The sequence below is a fragment of the Ambystoma mexicanum genome, chromosome 8, assembly GCF_040938575.1.
Source record: "Ambystoma mexicanum isolate Mex_15411 chromosome 8, UKY_AmexF1_1, whole genome shotgun sequence".
Classification (NCBI taxonomy): Eukaryota; Metazoa; Chordata; class Amphibia; order Caudata; family Ambystomatidae; genus Ambystoma; species Ambystoma mexicanum.
The window spans coordinates 17,893,314-17,916,176 of record NC_090929.1 but is presented as its reverse complement, the minus strand read 5'-3'; the positions used below and the strand labels follow the sequence as shown (position 1 = coordinate 17,916,176).

The 22,863-nt window shown below is 47.6% G+C and overlaps 1 protein-coding gene across 10 annotated transcripts in view; it reads left to right on the top strand.

The window, feature by feature from the left end:
• Window positions 1-22,863, top strand: part of DNM1 (dynamin 1) — a 1,028,058-nt gene that overhangs the window by 809,718 nt on the left and 195,477 nt on the right. For all 10 annotated transcript variants that reach the window (XM_069609157.1, XM_069609159.1, XM_069609155.1 and 7 more), the window contains one exon: window positions 13,174-13,285. In XM_069609157.1, coding sequence (XP_069465258.1) covers window positions 13,174-13,285 — 112 coding nt within the window. The remainder of the gene's footprint in view (window positions 1-13,173; window positions 13,286-22,863) is intronic.

Below are 22,863 nucleotides of genomic sequence, written 5' to 3'. Positions count from 1 at the left end.
GTTAATGTTCGTGTCTAGGTAGAAACCTAGGGTTTTTACACTCTTGGCGATGGGTATGGTGTTACCGTCAATAGTGAAGCTAGTGTAGCCGGGACAGAGTTTACTGATAGTGTTGGGTGAGCCGACAAGAAGCAATTCAGTCTTGTCATCATTCAGGCATAGGCCATGTGTGGCCATCCATGCCTGAATGATGGAAAAGACTTCATTGATCCATTTGGCGTCCTTGTTGTAGTTGCCTGATAGGGTGAGGAGTATCTGGGTGTCATCTGCATAGTTAGTGTAGGTGACACCCAGATTTCCAGCTTGTCGAATAAAGGCTTGGTGAAAATATTGTAAAGGGTGGGTGAGACACAGGATCCTTGTGGGACACCGCAGGTGATGGGGATGGGGTCAGCCGCTGCTAGGGGGGAGAAGACCCGCATGGTTCTGTTGTCCAGGAAAGATTGGATCCATGTGACTGCAGAGTGGGAGAAGTGTGCTGCCAGAGACAAATGGTTGCACATGATTTTATGGTCGACCAGGTCAAAGGCAGCGGAGAGGTCAAGGAGAAGAAGGATGGCAGCCTTATTTTTGTCTTTGAGTTCGTCTATCTGGCATTTGAGATCAACAAGGGCCGTTTCTGTCCCGTGTTGTGGTCGAAAGCCAGATTGGCGAGTTCCTAGTAGGTGATTGGCCTCGAGGTAGTCCTGAATTTGTAAATAAGCCACTCTATCCAAGATTTTTAGTAGGAATGGGACGGTGGTAATAGGTCTGTAATTCGTGGGGATGTCAGGGTTGAGAGTAGTTTTTTTTAGTAGAGGTAGGACCCAGGACTGTTTCAGATTGCTGGGAACCATGTTGTTGGCGAAGGACAGGTTTATTAATTTAGTGATAAATGGGGAGAGATCCCTAGCTGCATCTTTTATGATTTGTGCGGGGCAGCTGTCCCCCTTGCAATTCGATGGTTTAAGGGATGCTATAATTTTCTGAACCTCCAATATAGATACCTTTTTGAAGGTGAAGCCTGAACTAGTGGCAGTAGGTGGAAGGGGTGTGGGGATGGAGGTGGGATCGAGAGTAAGTTGTTGTCGTTTGTTGTTGATTTTGGTTTGGAGCCCTGAGATTTTGTTGGCTAGGGCATTCTGGATCCCTGTGCACCAAGGTTTGTCCTTAGTGCAAGAGTCAGTGGGGGTAATGGGGTTTTCTAATTCCTTTAGTATGTTAAAGAGCTCTTTAGTACTGGAGCTTGCCTGGGAGATCCTAGTATTGAGAGAATCTTTCTTGGCACGTATAATCTCATTTTTGTAGAGGGTGGAGATGTTGGTGAGATTAGTTCTGTTATTTATGGAAGGCACTGATTTCCAGAGTGCTTCAAGTTTGTTTTTTTGTTGACGAAGGGTTTTGAGCTCCGGGGTGAACCATGTGTTCAGGTGCGCTTTGGGTATTCCTTTGCGCAGTTTCAGTGGGGCAATGATGTCAATGGCTTTGGCCATGGACTCATTGTAGGCATTGACCAGTTGGTTCAAGTCCGTTGTAACGGGTAGTGCGTTTAAAGTAGGGATCACCAGAGGTATTAGGGCTTCCGCTGTGATATTGCTCTTTTTCCTAGTAGGGCAGGCAGGTGCAATAATAGGCCTTTTATGTGCTGAATTGCTGGTAAGAATGTCAAACGGGAGGAGGTGGTGGTCAGTCCAGATAAGTTGTGTGGGATCTTCCGTAGTAATGTTGCAATTAAGGGTAGTTATCCAGTCGAGGATTCTACCTTTCGAGTGGGTGGGTTTGGAACAGAGTTGTTGGAGGCCATGCTCCTCTAATGCCATGGCCAGGGCAGTGGCTGGGGTGTCTAGGGGGTCGTTAAACCCGAGATTAAAGTCTCCGAGTATAATCAGTTGTGCTGAAGGTTTGGAGCTTTCAGCAACTAGTGAGGTGATGTCTTCCTCAAATGAGCCAGGAGGGCCCGGGGGTCGGTAAATTAAGTGCAGTGTAATAGTACTTTTAGGGGAGGTTTGAACTTTGACTGTAATATGTTCACAGGATTTGAGTGGGGGAGCAGAGGATAGTCTGATGTCAAGCGTGGACTTAAAGATAATAGCTACGCCGCCTCCTCGAGCGTTCGGTCTATCTGCTCTAAGGATGGTGTAGTTATCAGGTATGGCTAGGGTAAGAGATGGACCTGCAGCATCGTGCAGCCATGTTTCGGTTACCGCAAGGAAGTCCAGGTTGTTTGTTAGAATAATGTCTGCAACTTCTGTGGCATGGGCGACTAATGATCTGACATTTAGGAGAGCTCCTTTAAGACTGGGATGGATGGTGTTGATGGGAGTTATAGTGTGAGGGTTGGTCTTATTGAATGATTTGGCTGGGCCTTTGCTGGGTCTGTGGTGGGTTCTGGCGCCAAGTCTAGAGTTCCGATCGGAGGGGATGAGGGTAGTGTTACGGGAGTTAGTTGGGTTAGCTAATGTAGAGGTGTTGTAGTCGATGGTATGGCATGATGCTCTCGTGTTGATGGGGTTCTGCTTGTGGTCAGCTAGGTGAGTATTAGCTGCGACATGCGGAGCGTGTGCATGTCTATGGGTGGGATGGGCGGACTTGGTATCCGGGGGGAAGGCTGGTGTAGTGGGCAGGAATGGTGTAGGGCAGGTGATCGGGTGGTGTCTTGGGCAGGCGGGTCTGACTAAACCATTATTATGGGCTAGGTAACTGTTGCCAGTGCAGGGTATGTTACTTTGCATGACACAGAAAGGGAACATGATCGCAGTCAGGCAGAATAGCATGCTGGGGCTGAGGTGATGTACAGAGGGGTGGCGTGTAGGGGGCATTGGCGTTATAGGTGGGGCGCAGCACAATGCGAATGAGGTCTAGGCGACCATAGGGCACAACACAATGCAGGTGGGGTCTAGGCGACCTTAGGGCACAACACAGTGCAAGTGGGGTCTGGGCGATCATAGGGCACAACACATTGCAAGTGGGGTCTAGGCGACCTTAGGGCACAACATAGTGCAAGTGGGGTCTGGGCGATCATAGGGCACAACACAGTGCAAGTGGGGTCTGGGCGATCATAGGGCACAACACAGTGCAAGTGGGGTCTGGGCGACCATAGGGCACAACATAATGCAAGTGGGGTCTAGGCGACCATAGGGCACAACACAATGCAAGTGGGGTCTGGGCGATCATAAGGCACAACACAATGCAAGTGGGGTCTGGGCGACCATAGGGCACAACACAATGCAAGTGGGGTCTAGGCGACCTTAGGGCACAACACAATGCAAGTGGGGTCTGGGCGACCATAGGGCACAACACAATGCAAGTGGGGTCTAGGCGACCTTAGGGCACAACACAATGCAGGTGGGGTCTAGGCGACCTTAGGGCACAACACAGTGCAAGTGGGGTCTGGGCGACCATAGGGCACAACCCAATGCAAGTGGGGTCTAGGCGACCATAGGGCACAACACAATGCAAGTGGGGTCCGGGCGACTGGGTGCTAAAATGCCTGTACTATTAAAGAGGTGGCAGCAGTAATGCATAGAGGTGGCGGAGTTGGAAGCATGAGCGTATGTAGCAAACAGTTAAAGAACCGAGTTCAAATGTTTATGAGTACGGAGTAGCAGAGGACATACCAGAAAGCACAATAGTATAGACTAAGGGTATTCCTACTACTCACAAAAGATTAGGGTCCGTGGCCCCTGGCTCCTGATGCTCCAAACAGGCACCCAACAGGCCTTGGAGCTGGCCGCCGGCGTGATCCGCCTGCCGGCGGTTACAGCTGATGTTAACGAGGCTCAGCCTCGGTTTCAGGCCGCGCTGCGCCCGGCATGCGCGAGTCAGGCGGCGTGTGGGGACAGGGTCAGGCAGGCCCTGTCCGTGTTCCTCGTGGTTCCTCTGCTGGGCTGGGGTGCTGGGGGGGCTCCTGCCCTCGCCCCACGATGAGGAAGAGTGGAGTGAGGGGGTGAGCAGGCACCCAACAGGCCTTAGAGTGGCCTTGGAGCTGGCCGCCGGCGTGATCCGCCTGCCGGCGGTTACAGCTGATGTTAACGAGGCTCAGCCTCGGTTTCAGGCCGCGCTGCGCCCGGCATGCGCGAGTCAGGCGGCGTGTGGGGACAGGGTCAGGCAGGCCCTGTCCGTGTTCCTCGTGGTTCCTCTGCTGGGCTGGGGTGCTGGGGGGGCTCCTGCCCTCGCCCCACGATGAGGAAGAGTGGAGTGAGGGGGTGAGCAGGCAATTGTCTCAGGCAATTCTTAGAAATATCTTCAAGGATTCTTTAAGTCGTTTTCTTGGGTTTTCCTCAAGAGCTCTAGTAATCTGTGACCACTCTCATGCAGATCTTGAATGAAAGACAGTTTAGAACCTTTCTTTAGGTTCCAAACTGCATCACAGTAGTCCTTATCCAATCACTGCTGATCAGGAAGTTCTCCACCATCGTGAGCTGGGATAGAAGTTGTTGGCTGGATAATGATGATTAGATTAAGGAAATATCTTTTGTGCAATTTAAACAACCAAACCATTATAGTCTAACCTAATGCCTTCAGTTGCCCAGGGGACCTGACAGTACCTAATGCCTTCTGTTGCCCAGGGACCTGACAGCGGTACGTCACCAGTTCTTCCGGGGATTGGGATCCATGTCGGCGGCTTCCTTGGCTTCTCTCCTCTAATTCTACTGTTTCACATGTGAGAAACCAGAAGGTGTCTCACCTGCTAGTTCCCAGGGATCTGTCATCCAGGTGGCCAGGACACGGCCATCACTTTTGGATCCAGTTCCTATGGGTGGACCAGTGCGGGAGGATCACCTGGATGGGGGGGGGGGGTTGGGGAGTGGCAGTGGGACACTGTATGGTGAGACGTGGTATACCCTTTCCTGTAACACCTTTTCCCCATCCTACCAGGTAGGATACTTGGGAACTCGACACCCCCCCTTTCCCGTCACAAACACTTTCTCACAGACATCTCACTGTGAGAGAAAACAGACTAACGCCCGAGCCGTATACCTGACATGTCCCAACACAAGGGTCAGGTAGAGTCAGGCAATTACTGTGGCAATAAGCCCCAAGACAGTGGGGCAATACTGCCCCAGGTAATGCCCCCTGGTCCCCTAGTTACAGGCCAGAGCATAGCACGGGCCTTAACGAGGCCCTGGGGGCATTACAGTGGGCTGTATTGTCCCGCTGTCGAGGGGCTTATAGCCATTAGTACCCCAGGCCTGTTAGACTGGGGTACTAATGGCATTTTTTTCCACATTTTTGAACAGGAAAAAAAAAGTCAAATACAATGGAAAACGTAGTCTGTTTTCCCTTTCCATGACGGCCATCGGGAGCGGACGTGCTGGGAACAGAAGTGTTCCCAGCGCGTTCGCTTCCGAGAAAAGAAGAAAGAAGAAGGTAAGTGGGGTTGGGAGGGAGGGGAGGGGATAGTTTTCACGTTAAGGATATCCCGTGGACGCACGTCCATCGGGTACTAATATTAATTACACACACACCTGATTTCCATCACACTTCCCCACACGGATAAAAGGCAGAGCACAAAAGCACACTCTGAGCAAAGCAAAACACACGAGGAAGCAGCAGTTCCAAGATGGCAGTTTAATACGAGGAGAAAGAGGGCAAGACCAGAGAGGGTCGCAAGGAGGGAATTGGCCTTGACCTTTTCTGAGAAGCTGAAGAAAGGTGCATTGTGTGTTGAAGGTACCCAGGGCCCTCCCGCATCGATAGCCAAGGCGGGGAGGAGTGATTGCCATCATGGTACTGTCCTTGACTCCTACAACAAAGCAGTGTCCGTAAAGTCAGCAAAGCCGGTGAGTCGGGGATACTGATAGTAGACCGGTCTGCATTAGAACCAAGGTTGCAAGCGGCAACATTGTATGAAGAAATCTGCAAAGAACATAGTGCAAGGCGTATGTGATGAGTGACGCAAATATAATTGAACATCCAAGGAGTGCTTGAACTTTTGAAGTCAAGATAGATACCATATAAGAGTGGTACCACGTGGGTGCTCATTTGTAGGTCTCTGTTAGGTATCCAACTGAGAGTGTACATTGTGAATTGTGAAATCAAAGTGGTCCTGCAAAGGGTCAAGCTAAACCCTGTGCACATTCAAAGGTCTTTGATAGCTAATACGACTGCAATTGGTCCGAGCCTGGCTGAGGGAGATTAATTGTGTAAAAGGAAGGATCTGAGCCCGGCTGAGGGGGATCCGGTGTGAACTGTGAGTCACCCGAGAAAAGATATTCTATAAGCATTGGAGAAGAGGATCTGAGCCCGGCTGAGGGGAATCCAAAGTAAAGATTGTGGTATAAAAGGGATCTGAGCCCAGCTTTTTATTTTGGTACATCAGGCCCTCTGAATCAAGAGACTTTGATAGCTTAAGAGACTTGGGCACAGAAGGCACTGATGTTGGTAATGGATACTGGCCAGGTATCCATGCTGATATAAAAACCTTTATTCGGAAATGCGAAATATGTCGGAAAACCAGTACTCACATCCCATTGCCTGCCCCTCTGAATCCTTTACCAATAATAGAAGTCCTTTTCTCAAGAATTGGTATGGACATCATTGGACCTTTAGAAACATCTAGACTAGCTAACAAATATGTCCTCGTGATAGTCGACATATGCAACCAGATACCCCGAGGCATTCCCTATGCGGAACAACAACACTCAGCAGATTCTAAAACATCTCCTGCCATATTTTTCCAGAGTTGGCTTTCCTATGGAAATCCTATTGGATCAAGGATCCAATTTCATGAGCAAGCTCATGGGTGAAGTCAAGGAGCTGCTCCATATTACCACCTTGTGAACTTCAGTTTACCATCCCCAAACAGACAGATTGGTAGAAAGATTCAACAAAACACTCTTGTTAAAGTTCAATAAACACCATTGAACTGTGGTCACTTGCGTCTGTCTTACCTTAATACCAAATACCATGCCTTCCTTACACACATCTGCTCAGTGGTCCTCTGCTCTTCACGGTACTGGCATAGTTATTGGACCAAACGTCCACCTCAATGAGGTCACAATGCCGCTTATTCTTCCAAGACTCACAGTGGGGTTCTGCTCCGGCTAGACTCACAAAGGATTCCCTTAGCCTGCTGCCAGTATCATCTGGTATTCTCTCAGAGTTTGAAACTCCCGTGCTTTCCGGGATGGTTAGTCCTTAATATCTTTATATCTCTAAGCGGGTTCCTCCCCAGCATAGTATGAAAGTCCTTTGTTTGTTTCTGTGCTGCATTCTCTAGGTCTCCTTGGGGCCTCCTCTTTCCAGTGTCTGACAGGTGAGTATTCTTTGACTCCTTCATCCTTCTTCTCAGTACTTCCAAAATATATAGCAATAGATATTATAGACGGAAGGGAGGGATTGTAACAGTAGCAAATAGTATTGTCATATGTAGTCTCAAGGGTTAGTGGGTGAGGGAGTTCTGCCATGGAACGGAAGCACTTGTCCCCATGAGGGGAGCCTCTCCCTGTGATGTTCTCCTGCATTTTACCACCCCTAGGCGGTATATTGGGTAGAGGCCTCACCTCCCTAGCCTCACAGGGAAGGGCTCCCCACAGGGGTGTAGCCACGTGATCCTGTGATTTGTCACAACATCCCAGATTACTTGCTCTCAAACCTCAACTCCAACTCTCCTTTTGCCCTCATCTTCATTGACCTATCATCTGCCTTTGACACAGTCAATCATTCCATCCTCATAAATCAGCTCTGTGATACCTTGGATATCATTACCCGGGCACTGGATTGGTTGACCCCTTTCTCTCAAATCGGCCTTCCCAAGTACAACTGGCCCCTTTCTCTCCTCTACCTCACTCACCACTGGCAGCATCCCACACGGCTCTATCCTCTCGCTGTAGCTTTTCAATATTTCAATATTTACCTTGCCCCTCTTGCCCACTTGTTCTCCGCTTTCCCTCCTCATTTTCAATGCTATGCTGACAACACACAGCTCTCCTATAAGCTCTCCTATAAGCTGCCCTGTTCTTCCTCCCTCCCTCATTCCTGACTGCTATTCAGGCATGGTGTGCTGCTAACGATTTCTGCTTTAAGGCCAGTAAAACAGAGATCCTTCTCATTGGGACTCCGACCCTCGCCTTCACTGCAACACTCCTTGGGCCAGCTCTCCTGACCCACATGTAAGGCTTAAAACCTGGGTGTCATCTCTGACTACTTTGTCTCCTTCTGACCGTGCCAGGAAGGCCCACTTTCAGCTTCACCTCCACACAGGCATTCTCCCTTTCCTCACCTTCCCCCAGAAACTCACTGTCTCCAGAGCTCTGGTTCTCTCCAGGCTGGACTACTGCAATAACCTCTTTTTTAATCTGCCTCTTTCCTCCCTCCGCCCTCTTCAACTAATTCAAAATGTAACTGCAAGACTTATCCTTGGCCTCAAGCCCAGGGACCCCATCTCTCCAGCCCTAAAATCTCTTCACTGACTCCCGGTGGCTGCAAGGATCAAATTCAAGACCCTCAGCATCATCCATAAGACTTTCTGGGGCTAGGGACCTAGCTACACCCAACTCCCTCTCCCTAAAGTCCTTCGGTCCTCTAGCTCCACTCTCTACAGGTCAAACGTTTCTCCAAGCAGAGAGTGAGGGGTAGATCTCTTTCTTCGGGAGGAGCCTCCCTATGGAACGGCCTCCCTGCCCCTCTCTGACTTGAGCTGGATCTCCTTAAGTTCCAGAAGTTTCTTAGACCTTCCTTTTATCCTCCTCCTTCCCTCTCCCCCTCCCCTGCTAGTCTCCTCATTCCTGCGTGGTTGTCTGTGGCCTTATGAGTCTTATTGGGTTCAGGTACTCCTTCGACCAGTCTTCCCCTGTACACCTTTTACCAACACATGCCCTCAGACACCCTTCTCTAACTCGCCTTATGAGGTTGGTTCACCCCCCTCCTCAGTCTAGCTGCCCCCTACCCCTGGTATCCCATTGCACATGCCCTCCTGGGCTCCCCTCAGTACCTGCCCAGCCCCTTTCCTAGTGCACTTCCCCTATCCCATACATTAGACCCGCTCTGTCCCCTACCCCTGCTCTTCTTGATACTGCACTTGCACAATCAAAATGTCACAAGGGGCATCATTAAGAGTGTGGCAGTCCGGAAATAAGGGTGCCGGTAGCAACATACCGGCACCCTTTCCGGACTGCCACACTGCAAGTCTGCCTGCAGGGGACGTTGCGCTCGGCAGGTCTAACCTGCCGGGAGCAACGGCCCCTGACATGTCACGTTAGCAATGATGCTGGTGCTTTCTTCTCCCCTTTTGGGGCTCCATGGGAATGCAGAACAACATTTTCCGGTGCCTGACTTCCCGATCTGCCGGGACTTGTAATGTAAAGTGTTACGAGTTCGGCTGAAACCCGCTAGTAGCACCAGTGGTTTACCGCCAGACTCGTAATGAGGCCACAGGCCTAGTAGGACCATTACTGATGTTTTTCTCCTCTGCCGCCCCCCTCCTTTGTCTTGTGGCGCCTGGAAACATTTTTCACTGTATAGGCGCCATAAAAATGTGCAATAAATAAATAGAGTAAGTCAACTTAATAACAGCCAAACGGGGTAGGGCTGTTGCTAGTGTTTTATTTCGTTTGAGGCACGTCAATATGAAATGCCTTAAAAGTATATAATGCTCAGGCCCACTCAGCTATCCTGTCTGGGGCAGAATTATGGGGCTATGTCCCATGTCAAAACATATAGGTGGCAGAGAATAAACTCTTAAAACACTTAATAGGCTTACCTATTAGTGCAGCTTCTGCCCCAATAGCTTTGGAACTAGGCATAACCGAGGCTAGATATACAATAATGCTCTAACCTTTGGTTTTTTGGCTAAAGATTTGGAACTCCAAAACTCAAATCCTCTATAGAGAGGCATCCATGACATTCTACAGTTCCATGGAGGAAATCCATTACCCTGGTTTCAATTTATTAGACACATGTTTTCTGAGCTATGCCTGGAAGGTCTATGGCATGAACCCTCCAAATTTGGTACACTTTCTAGAAACATTTTAAAGAATTCTTTTAAGGATTACGTCATAAAAGACAAATTAGATTTATCGTATCCCCGTCATCTGTCGTCCACATGTCTTTAAAAACTATACTGGTCATGGTACTCTATCTTTATTTTCCCTGCCAAAGACGTGAAAAAGCTTTTTTTGCGAAATTTTGTTTGGGCATATTACCAATAGCTATGTTCACAGCTCACTGGGGCACTGGTTTCCCTTCCAAATGCCCCTTTTGTTAATTATGCAGATACACAAGGACAGTACCGTAAAATGAAGAACGCATTGCTGCAGGACGGTTTCCGTGGAGAGGCAACAGCAGACCCTTTCACAGATTTCTCAATCTTGGCGACCAAAGAAGGGGACTTCAGTGGATCTGGCGATAGCTCTCATGCAGATGGATGACCAGCAATGGATCTTCTCAGTTCTGGCTTCTTGGTGCCTTTTCCAGGCTCGGTTGAAGGGCAGATGTCTTGACGGTAGACTCTTCTCCTTTTCCCGTTCCTTGTCTCTTGTGAGGAGACTTTGGGGAGCTGAATCGAGTATTTGCAGGTCAAGAAAGATGCCACAAAGTTCCAGGTGGGTTTGTTCTTTTGAACGAAGATGCACAGCACAGTGTCACAGGACCCCGGATATTGGTGAATTGCAGGCCGTAGAGGTCGCAGCTCTTCCAGGGAGGGTGAAAAATGCAGTTCATCTTGGGACTTAGGCCCACCAGTCCAAGGGAGGAAGTTGTCTCGTTCGGATCTTCCTTGTTGCTCAGAAGTGGAGGTCGGGACAGCAGCGGTTACTCAGCGGACTGTAGTGGTCGCTGGAAATGGCTGGTGTCCTCGTCCTTTGGGATTCTTCTTTGGATTCTTCTGTTCCAATCGTCAATTCTGAGTTTCCGCTGCAGGACCTCGTAATTTAAGCAGGAACACTGGCTGAGCCCACCAATCATATCCCATGCAAAATTCGAAACTTGGGGATTGCTCTCCAATGGGGACAGCCAGTTGCCCAGTCAGAACTGGTTTTTCTCAGGCACTATGCAGGACAAAGGACCAGAGGGTTTCGGTTGACCCATCCGACTTCCTGTCCTGCCAGTCACTCAAAGACCCTTTGCAGGCTTTCTAAGTGAAGCCCGGCAAAGACACAGGAATTGGAGGAGCCTCCCCCACCCAGTCAGGTAGAAAAAGACCTAAGAAAGAACAAGCCATCTTGTTCAGGACTTTTGGGTCAATGGTGACCCTTGTATCCCCTACCGAAGCCATTATGACAGCCGACGATAAAAGTTCACAAAATGTCATGTAAAAGATACACTGCCACTAGACTGAAAAGAGGGACTTGTCCCAGTAACCAAAAGGTTACCAGCGAAGTGAGAAAAGGGATACCATGTTTCCCCTCAGCACATAAGCTGAGGTGTGCTGGTCTCACAAAGGAAAGTACAGGTAGGATAAAATGTATCCCCCTGCCTTGGTAACCGGTGTTGACCAAGGAAAAATAAAGAAACATTACAGTGGAAGCTCAAGGAGCTTCCAGTAACACTGCACAGAAAGTGTTGTGTACTACCTCAGTAAAATGTAGATGCCAAAAAAGATGGCGGAAAGCATGTCTGCAAAATAATATACCAATAAAAAGTAAAAAGTGTTCCCAAGATCAGAGTAATAGAATGTGTGAAAAAAAGGGTCCCACTCAGGAGAATCAGACCATAATCCAAGAGACCAGCAAAAAGTGCTGGTGGACTCACAGGTGGAGAGAATATCTCTCAAGAAGGAACATCTACTGTAACACTATTGTTGTTTCTTTTAATGGCGATCTTACCTAATGAATGTGTTACATTATGGTTGTTAACATTTGCAAGCATTTTAACACATATTGTTGGATGTATATTTATGAAATACTTTTATGGTGGAGACAGAAATAACAACAGCACAACAAGAGGTGGAGGGAAAGGAGAACCCATATATAAACCCTCAAAAAGGTCAACAACCTTTAGTGAACAACATTAGGGTCAGACGGGCATCTAGATTCCAATTCTCAGCGGTAACATTGGGACCCGACAATGCTGGTTAATGGGAGACGGCCACCTATTGGATTACATTATCAGGCAGATTCAGCAGACTTCAAAAAAATAAACATATGCAATCAAACTGGCAGTACACAATAGATGTTGTACTGACAGACAATTGATCTTGGAGCAGAGCAGTGTGGTATTGTTCCACTGCACTTTAACCCTCCTGTATTTCAGCTCAACCATCTAACAACAGTGCAAAAAATAAAACAGACAGTAAGTCTAGTAGGTGTGGGGGGCTGAAAAATGTAACAGCCCTCTAAAGTCTGTGGTATCTACAGAAAGTGTTGTAGGCAGTGCAAATAAGCAATTATTTAAAAACAAGGTTTTACATACAACATTTCACTCTCTCACTTCAAATCGAAATAAAGCTTTATTGACTGACAATGCACAGCAAAGAAAATATTTTAAAACATTTAAAAATGAGAGAAATGAAATGAGTATTCTTCAGTTAAAAAACTTTATAATTAAAACAGATGAGATCAAAAACAACCACATACATGTCTAAAAACTACCGGCAACACAATCAGACCTCAACAAGACCTGAGCACATCTTTAGAGTGTAACCTCATTTACAGTAAGTATTTGCCTCTCAAATGTAGAGCCTGTGTCAAAGAACGCCCATCCTATACGTGTAGGCTCCACTTTTAGTAAAATTAGTAAAAACAATAAAGCAACACGACATTGGCGAATACCCTACTCAGTCAAAATGGGAGACTGTGTTCTGCATCTAAGTAGAGAATATGTGGAGCAGAAGAGGAGGGAATGCCTGGAACATGTCCTCCACTGAAGCCCTGCATAGTTTGCAGCTACTTGGGCTATTCGAGTTTGACCATGGTGCAGTCACTGCGCTCGTGATTAAGCACCGCTCTCTTGACCGGCCGGTCACGTAAGCGAGTCCTGTAGGCCATGAGAGAGCAACATCTGATTATGAATTATTGTGCTCTTCTGCTACTGTATTTTGATAACAATACTGATCAATGTGGCAAAGGCCTGTAACCTGGCCTTATCAAAGGCTAGTGGGGACTTCTTTCATCAGAAAGGTACAGTCTTAAGTATGAGTCCGGATCGCACCCTAATCCTCAGGGTTCGCTTAGTTGGGGACGGCACGTGTCATATTTTTTCCTCTTGTGCTTCTCAGAGTTAATTCAATGCTCTTCTTTCCTTCTGGTTTCACAGGAATGTCTACAAGGATTACCGGCAGCTGGAGCTGGCCTGTGAGACTCAAGAGGAAGTGGACAGCTGGAAGGCCTCATTCTTGCGTGCTGGAGTTTACCCAGAGAGAGTTGAGGTATTTCTTCTTTATTGAAATTGATGTCTACAGTAGTTTGGACCCAGGCCTGATGGGCACCCAAACACTTTGCATGAGGCATACAGGGAGGATGTACTTCAGACACATGAGATGGCCAGTGAAAAGAGGGGAGACAGAGTATCGTACGGCTGGAAGGAGGCTGAAGAGATGGGTTGCTGGTTTGTGACAGGAGGGCAGGTTTTGGGGGAGGCAGTGCAGAAGTGAAAGGGGAGTTCTGTGAATGGGTAGAAACATGAGCGGGAGCTCACTTGAAAATCAATGTGGTCTTTTGTCTTGCTTGTAAGTCACTGATGTGCATACTTGTTCACCCAATTTTTGTTATCTCTGATGCTTGATATCTTTTAATTAATTTGTCACTTAAATGCCACTTTTATCCAAGGAACTGCATATTAAAACCACAGCTCGGCACACATTTGTAATGTTTCTGGCATGTTATGCTGGAGCTAATGTAAGGGTTAGAAAATACTCCTTTGGGGGCTTTTTTAATAGGAAAGGAGGACCCTTATTCTCATGTAAGCCTAAACGAGAAGGATGCTAACTAGAACTTGGCAGCACTTATGCATTGAGTGGGAACATGGGGAGTGAAATCAAATTGGGGGTGATATAGTTGAGTGACATGTCCCAGTGATGTACCAAGCGCAGCTGTGAAGGTACCCTGGAAGATTGTAGGTAAGTGGGAGTACTAAACTTTTCCGGGGACGACTTTCAAGAGCCCTAGACATCAAGTTTGGCTATGAGTGGGACTTGCAAGGTGTTATGTAAGCAGGAGCCCTCTGCATTCTTGGGGTGCACTCCCGAGAGCCCTAGACAGCAAGTGTGGCTGTGAGTGAGACCTGCAAGTCTTATATAAGCGACAGAGCTCAAAGTGCTTGGTGCCCACGCTCGAGAGCCCTGGAGGTCTTAAGATCCAGGAATCACTTGTTCCCCTATTTTCTGTTAAGGTGCACCTGATGTAGCGGTGAACACACTTTGGTGCTGGTTATAGGTTAGGTTCAACTTCAGCAGAATCCACAGGATTTTCTGTGAATGGCTGGGGTTAAGAACAATATTCTTCACTGAGTGCTCAGCAGCCAGAGCGAGACAATAGAATTGTTGTTGGAAGTTTCGTGTACTAAGTGATACAGGCAGGAGGTTATGTTTTAGGTAAACCTGGCTATCCCCATAACTGTGGACAGTGAGGGGTAAGCCAGGATGTGGCGAGATGTCAGAGGCGATGAGCATGACAGACGGCATGGCGAGAGAGACAGACATGGAGGTCTCCATCCCTGCAAATAGCTTCAAAAGAGAGCTGCACTATTTGCATAGCATACGCCTATAGCGGTTTACGGATGTACTATGTTAAGAAGGGCTTGCTAGTCAATAGTGTCGAGTCACTGTGGTTCACACGTGTGAGAAGGCAGAGACCAACATTGTGCAACAAGCAGATGGTGTCCTGTACAACCTCTCAGAAACCTCCTTCAAACCCTTTGATGTGCCCAGTAGGATGTCAGAGCCTTTCTAAGAAACATAGAGACACACGCTTGATGATGTGGAAGGAAGACTTACCAGAATGTTTGAAAGAAAGGCAACTCTAGTATGTTTTTATAATTGTGTTTTGTAAATCTTATACTCACCAATACTCTGAAGCTTCTGAAGAACTACTAAGTTTTCCAGGGCATTTCCCAGGACTGCATAAGCTTTTAACATTGCTGGGAACTTCGTTAACAGACCCATGTCTGGTGTTTTAATGAAATGGGGGAAGCTCATTGGCCTCTGGAATATCCAGGAGACGCTGATGCCAATGGATGAGCTCTCCTTCAAGTAAATCACTGTACCCTGCAGTGGTACATCTGAATGGAAAGAGACACAGGAAAACACAAGGCCTCAGCAAACTCAGTACTATAGCAGTGAGACATCAAGGGGAATTAGAAAGCACAAAACGTATGGGCTGGAGGTGCTGAAGATCATCACAGTGGCTCCAGCGAGGCAGTCTATGCATCTCCAGAAGTGGAGCCTCCCCAGAGTAACTATACTCCTAGAGCAAGGAAGGCAGCAATCAAAAATATTCTTCAAGTTGGTTTCAGCCATTGCATCGAAGTCCAGACATAGATGGATCGCCATTCTGCTGCCTTTTGTATATGCACGAGGGGAACCTCCCTTAACACGACAAATACCATGACTTTCTGGTTGATAGTCCTTTGCTTGCTTTCCGAAGCTCCATAGAATCCTCTGGAATATTTCGGTACTTGTGTTTTTCTTCTCCATTGCTGGAGAAGAAAAGAATGGTCTCTCCAGCACTCTTTCCCTCCGCACCAAATGATGGAAGTCACACAATTGCACATGGAAGCAGTAACATTAGCTGGTGATGGCCTCACTGGTGCCGAGTACCCAGGGAGCCCTCAGAGTAACTGGCACGAAATGCAAAGTTTCTGAGATGCTTTATTTTCTGAGGCCCCCTATGTTATGTTATTGGTATTTGTACTGTGCTCCATTGCCATTTTTATGGTCTGCAGGCGCACATGTGGGTCTGACGTGTAAAAAAGGAAGCAGTGCACAGGGAAGTAAAGGGAAAAGACACGCTGTTGGTGGGTGCAGAACCAGAAGCAACTGGCGTCTGTGTGGGTGTGTTTTCTAGGAGAATAGTGATTTGTACACCAGAGGCGTTATGTTTCCAGATGGGAGATGTTAAGACAGAATTCCTATTTTGGGGGATTGCATAGCCACTTTTTAGGGCCTCTCGACCTTTTGCTTTTTCCCCTGTATTTTATCACTGGCTTATGTTTGGTGGCCAGAGAGACTTCTCCTGGGTATATGGTATTGGATCTCCCTTCAGGTGCACAGTTCTGCCCTGGGAAGATTACTTCACCGTACATTGGATTTAGAGAGTAGGTTGGCAGCAGCTGCACTTTAGTTTTGCCTTCCCTAGTGGAGCAAGCCATGTTACTGCATGAGTAGCCAATGTACCTTTTCGATTGCCATTGGGACACCAAACTATTTCTTTTTAAACTGCCTTTCAGCAAATTTGAGTTTTAGGGATTTTTATCTTCGGAACAACCATGAGGTAGGCTCAAGATTGGTTGTTCTGACAGGTGGGCTCTTTGTGAGCCTACATGGGAACCTCTATATCGATTTAAACTTTTTCTGACCAGTGTAGGTCCCTGGGCTCTCCCTCTAACTTCCTGTGGGTGTGATATAGAATGAGTGGCAGATCTACTGGTCAACCAGTATGGTTGGTCATCTGACCCTTTTCCCCCACTTCCCTCTAGTGATTGGAAGGCCAGCCCTTTTTGCAGTGGTACTTAAGGCCCAGCCTGGTCCCTGCCTCTCTGTTGCTGCTTTGTTCTGGATTTCAGACCAGCTGAAGTTTTTGTAGTTTCTCACTTATAGCTTATATTAGCTGAATCGATAGTTTGGACATTCTGGTTCAGGGTTTCTGCTCCTGGAGGTCTAATCCAGTCTTTCTGAATTCTCTGTCTGGCTCCGCTCGTGCACTGGGGCGATCCTTTCCATGCTGGAAGTGTTCTATGGACGCTTTACTGACGTCTTCTGATGTTTACCACAAGGGTCTACTGCCTTGGTGCTGGAAGCCACCACTGCCTGGAAGGAGGTACAGACACCATCACACCATGTGCTCTAGTGAATAGAAGCTTTGCAAAAAAACAAGTACATCTCTCTATATATAAAAGGTGCATTTGTGCATATGTGTGTGTGTCTGTTAGAAATGTTCAGCATACTTCACAACATGCTACAAACCTGAAATGTGGCATGTGGGTAGGTTCCATGGTGTAGACAATGTAAAAAGTACAAAATATACATTTGTCAAATTTTTATTTTAAGCGGTCTGCAATGCTTACCTCTTACCCCTGCAACAAGGCTCTTCACGCTGTAGTTCTACGCAGTTCATTGTTCCTAAACTTTCCACACTATCGGCATTCTAGCTGACATTAGCGGCACTCACTTTTGAAGTCAGGCAGGTGACACAAAACAGTGCTTTTGTAGTAATGCGGGAGACAGGAAACAGTGCATGTCTCTTCAATAGTGTCCGCAATGACGTTGTCCGTCACATCATGACAAATCTCTCGTAATAATTTTATAATTATAATTTTTCATTTATAACACGCTTAATACCAACAAGTGGCTTCTAAGTGCGGGATTGGAATTCGGACCTGTGTTGTGCTGCGTTGTCTTGCTTCCAAAACACACGTGTTGCCCCGTAGCTACCCTTCCATCCCTACTAATTACAGAAACTTCTTTTACAACAGAAGTTGATGAATGTATGCCATCTCAACAGCTTACATGCTTCAGCCGTAAACGTATGGGTACAGTACCTCAAGCTTACACGCTTCAGCCGTACACGCACGGCACTGAGGTCGCTGCTGCCTCGGCTGCAAATCGAGACACTCTTAATGTTGCTGCACAATCTCAACGCTCCAACTCAGTATAGATGGAATCGATTTACAGGATTCATGCTTTTCTCATGCTCCTCTTTATGTCTTCTTTATGTGGCTTGCTCCAGAGTTAAAAACAAAGAAAATGTGTTCACACTAGCTCCTACAGGAAAGACTAGCAATATTGTCTACAAAGAAGCATTGGTTTAGGGATAATAGTATACCAATGATGGCGGTAGGCAAAGGGGGCCGACCGGTACAAATGTTACCCCCATAACTCTCCACACAATACAATTCTCAAACACGGTTAGTAGTCGGAATGGCCTGCCGGGACAAATCAAACTCACCACAAGGAACAAAGCATGGTCACCTCCACGCGTTATTTGGGTAACTCAAACAACCATGCAACCTCATCATCTATATTCGTTTATTGAATAAACTTCAAGGTAGGACTGAAATTAGAATTACCGTGCGAATTACAGGCACACCTGCTAGTACATTTATAAAAAAAACATGGAGAAAGTTTCTTACCTATAACTCCTGTTCTCCAGCATTGGTATCTTTCATAGATTAACATGCTGTGAATATTCCCTGGCGTCAAGCTGGGAATCCTCGTTTACCCTTCGGTTTCCCTTGCAGAAAGCAAGAAAAACTCTATTTTGTAGGCTGTCACCCTTGTTATGGGTGGATTTGGTCCCAACCAATGGGACCTCGAGTAGTTAGACACTAGTCCCTCCTCCTCCTGCCCCCTTCATATTCTGACCGTGATGAAGATAGCCCAGCGGGCAAGCACGATTTTTACATTCGGTGGTGAACGGAGGGCGCATGTAAATCTATGAAAGATGCCAATGCTGGAGAACAGGAGTTACAGGTGAGAAACTTTCTCCTTCTCCAGGATTGAATCTTTCATAGATTCACATGCTGTGAATAGATTAAGTAGCAGTACACAGTTGTTGGAGTTGCACAGAGGTAAAAACCAGCACATTTTCATCCCCCAAACATAGGAGCGTACCTTATTGGACCAGGTGTTGTAGGACCGCTCCTGTCTGCACGTCTGCGGCGTGCTGTCTCTCCAGACAGTAGTGCTCCGTAAATGTATGCAGCACTGACCAGGGTGACACTTGGCAGATGTCGGCAATTGGGACTCCCGTCTACCATGCCACTGAGGTTGCTGTAGCTCGCGTGGAGTGCGCATGTGGGGGAGCTTGCAGAGGCTTCCCCGCTGATTTATGGCAGAAGGCAATGGTAGAGGAGATCCATTGTGATATGCCCTGCTTTGATAGCGCTTTGCCTTTATTGGAAGGTCTGTATGCTATGAAGAGCTGCATTGAAATGCAGAGGGATTTAGTCCTGTCAATGTAGTATATCAGTGCCCGTTTGACATCCAGCCAATGTATGGCTACCTCAGCCGGAGACATTGGTTTTGGACGAAAACTGGTAAGGTGATTATTGCGTTTTTGTGAAAATCCGTGCGGGCCTTGCGGATAAAGTGTGGGTTAGCCATCAGGAACACTTTATCTCTTTGAAAACGCACATATGGCTGATTGATTGCGAGCACATGGAGCTTCGATATTCGTCTGGTCGACGTCACTGCCACCAGGAACGCTACCTTCTATGACAGGTACCGAAGTAATGATGTGGCTATTGGTTCAAAAGGCTTCTTCATGAGGCATGACAACACAGTGTTTAAACTCCACTCCAGCGAGTTTCGTCTCGCCAGTGGAAAGGTTCGAAACAAGCCTCGCAGGAAAGGCTTCACCACCCTATTGCCATAAAAGGGGATGCCCTTACTCCTTCTTGTCTATCTCGAAATGGCGGCCAGGTGTACCCGTATGGAGTTCTGAACGCCACTTAGTCAGAAGCCATGCTGTTAGGCAGAGGGACTGCTGATTGTGATGTAACATCTTCTTCTGGTCCTGCATGATGATGCTCGTGTGATTGCAGAGCCTGATTGGTCTGTCCCTCGAGAGTTGGACATGGTCTGAGGACCAGGTCTGGCATGGGCAGTTCAGGGCAATGAGGATTACTTTGCACAGTTATTTCCTGATCATCTGTACCGTCTTGCACAGGACCGGGAAGGGTGGAAAAGCGTGTGCAAATAGTCTGTCCCACAGGAAGGCAAACACGCCCCCCATCAGCCCCTGCTGGGGTGTCTTGCTGGTGACGTATCCTGTGCATTTCTTGTTGTGAACTGTGGCGAATAAGTCCACTGTAGGGTGGCCCCATCGTCGGAAGAGTGATCATTCGTGGCTCTGTGACATCTGCCTACTAAGGCTGTCCACTGTTTGGTTCTGGAAGTTGGGATGTCTGTATGGTGATGCCGTGCGAGATGGCCCAGTGCCAAATGTGTTGTGCTTCCCGAGACAGTGTCTTGGACCATGTTCCTCCCCATGTTCCTCCCTGCTTCCATAGATAATACATTGTGGTTTATTGTCCGTTAGTACTTTGATTGTCTGTCCCCGGAGTACAGAAAGGAAGGACTTCAGTGCCACCTGATGTCCCTGAGCTCGAGCAAATTCATGAGCAGGGAGGCTTTGTGGGGGGACCATAGCCCCCTGAAGTGTAGTTGGTCCACATGAGCACCCCACTCCTGTAGGGAGGCGTCCGTGAGAATTGTCACTCTCTGAGCCGGCTCCTGGAATGGCTTTCCTTTGTTGATGTTGGCCCTATTGGACCACCATTGGAGCTGTCTTGCTTGGTTGTGAGTTGTTATTTATCCTAGTAATTAAGAAACAAGAAAAGGTGAGGAGGAGTGTACTTTAAGCAAGAAGGAGATTGTTTTGGTGGGGGTTGGAGGAGAGGAAAAGATGTAACTTGATAGTGAGCCTAGAGATTGGCTTGGGAGATAAAGCAGGATCCAGGAGTGTGGGGAGAGACATAGGAGGTTGGGCAGAGGGAGACCCAGGAGCCTGGAGAGAAAGAGTAACCCAGGAGTATGCGAAAAACAAGGGGCCCAGGAGACTGACGAGCAAGAAAAGAAGGTGGAGGACAGCAGGGCAAGGGGGAGAGGGAAGATAAGGGGAGAGAGAGGAAGTGGAAGATCCAGTGAAGTTAGAGTGGAGGTGAGAAGTGCATCCGGGGTAGGAGAAGGTGATACAATTACAAAAGAACGAGCTGCAAAAACAGACCGGCCAGGAAGGGAGCATCGAGGAGAAAAGAGGAGGGAGTGGAGGAGATGAGAAGGAAAGCCTGTCTAGGCAGAGACCAAGGGAAGGTGCCCCGAATGCCCAATATCTGGTGGACCAGCAGAGGTGGGCGGAGGTACAAGAATGTGGTAAAGTGATGAGGACGTTATAGGATTTCAGAGTGGAGAGAGAGGGGATGGCAAGGAGAGAAAGAAGGTGAAACCCTTAGTATGAGCTTTAGTCAAAGATCCCCGATCCAAAGTTAACCGTTCCTCACTCCAAGACTCCAGTCATCCTGTCAAAGGCCTCACAAACTGAGGACTGCAATTGGTAACCCTTGCACACCTTACAGTGGTTACTTTTTTGGGGTGCTGGAGGTGTATTACTCCTGGAGCAAGGCTTTAGAGGTCATGTGAAGCAGAAGAAACACCACCACTGGAAGTGGGGTAAGAGGTTTTGAGGACACTAAAAACACCTCAGTCTGTAAGTGACTATCAACCCCATAGACTGCCGTTCAGGGACCCCCGGACCTTGAGACTGTTAAACCCAAAACTGACTTCTTGTTTTTTTATTACACCCGAGAAGATGTGATCTATTTTGTTGGCCACTTGTTTGCTTACTTGTTTCAGACCAACAAGAAGCATTCTGTTATTTGTCACTTGTTTGAACCCTTATTTTCTTTTAGTTGAATCCCTTTTACTGTTGTTCCTACCCAAATAAAACCCCTTTAAAATGGCACTTTGGTCTATCTGTCTCATTGATTCTCACACAGGTTTGTAATAGCTCACAGAGGTACTGGTATATTAGAGCACACAAGGCCAGAACCTGTAATGTGCACTGTTATTAGTACACAGAAGTCTGTGGCCTGGCAAGTATACTGGATTACAACTCACAAGCACACATAGGGCCTCATTACAAGTAGGGCGGTAAGGCAACAACGGCGCCGATATCGATACCGGCACCATTGCTACCGAACCGCCATACTAGGAGTTCTGCTCGCGGGTGCCCTTGCAGCCACCAGGTCTGACCTGGTGGCCATACCGGCATCCGCGAGCAGAACACCGGTGGTACCGGTGCCACCACCCTCCCCATTCCCATTCAGCCCTATTACCGGCACTGCCAAACTCGGCATGACCCGGTAAATGCCCATTCGCGGGTGCCGGAAAAATATGGATACCGGCGGCAGCCGTGCCTGTATTACACGCACGGCTACCGCCAGCCTTGTAATGAGGCCCATACTATGGTATTAGAGTACATGAGGGCCTGTCCTGCCACAAGCAGGGACAGTGGAATAATGTGACTTTGCACATCAGTACACACACACTGTCTTGCTATAGGAAGTGACATTAGGGCAAAGATAGTTGTGCTGTTGCACATACAGTACTTAAATGTAAAGGGTATTGCCTTGGTGCTTTCACTGTAATCTAAGTACGCAACACCCAGCACAGGGTACGCCTAAAATTGTAATCTGTGAAAAAGAAGGGCATAACGAATGGCTATGGTATGTTGCAAGACTCCACAATCTTGAAAGTAACACGATTTTCACACAGTTGTGGTCTGAGAATATGAAAATACACTGTACTGGCACAAACTCTGCTGTTGGTTGGCATGGCACGTACTGGCATTAGTCCAAATGTCACTTGTTAGGAAATATAGAAGCGTTACTACATAGAAGGACATAACATGATTGAAGTGCTCAACAAATAGTACATGTTATACCAAGCCCTTAAGCATGGTATACACTGGTCCAACCCTGAAAGATACTGCCCGATCATATTGGCCTGACAGTGAAAGAGACTTGCTATTCATACAGGTCTGACAGTGGGAGACTGGTTCATTATACATGTTCAACAATGAAGTGACTGGTTCATCATAGAAGGATGACACATTCATCATACATGTCTGACAGTGGGAGACGGGTTGATCAGATCTCACAGTGGGAGACTGGTTCATCATACCGGTCTAACCGTGGTAGACCGGCTACTCATACAGATCCCACAGTGGGTGACTGGTTCATCATAAAGGTCTGACCGTGGGAAACTGGCTATTCCTGCAGATCCAAAGG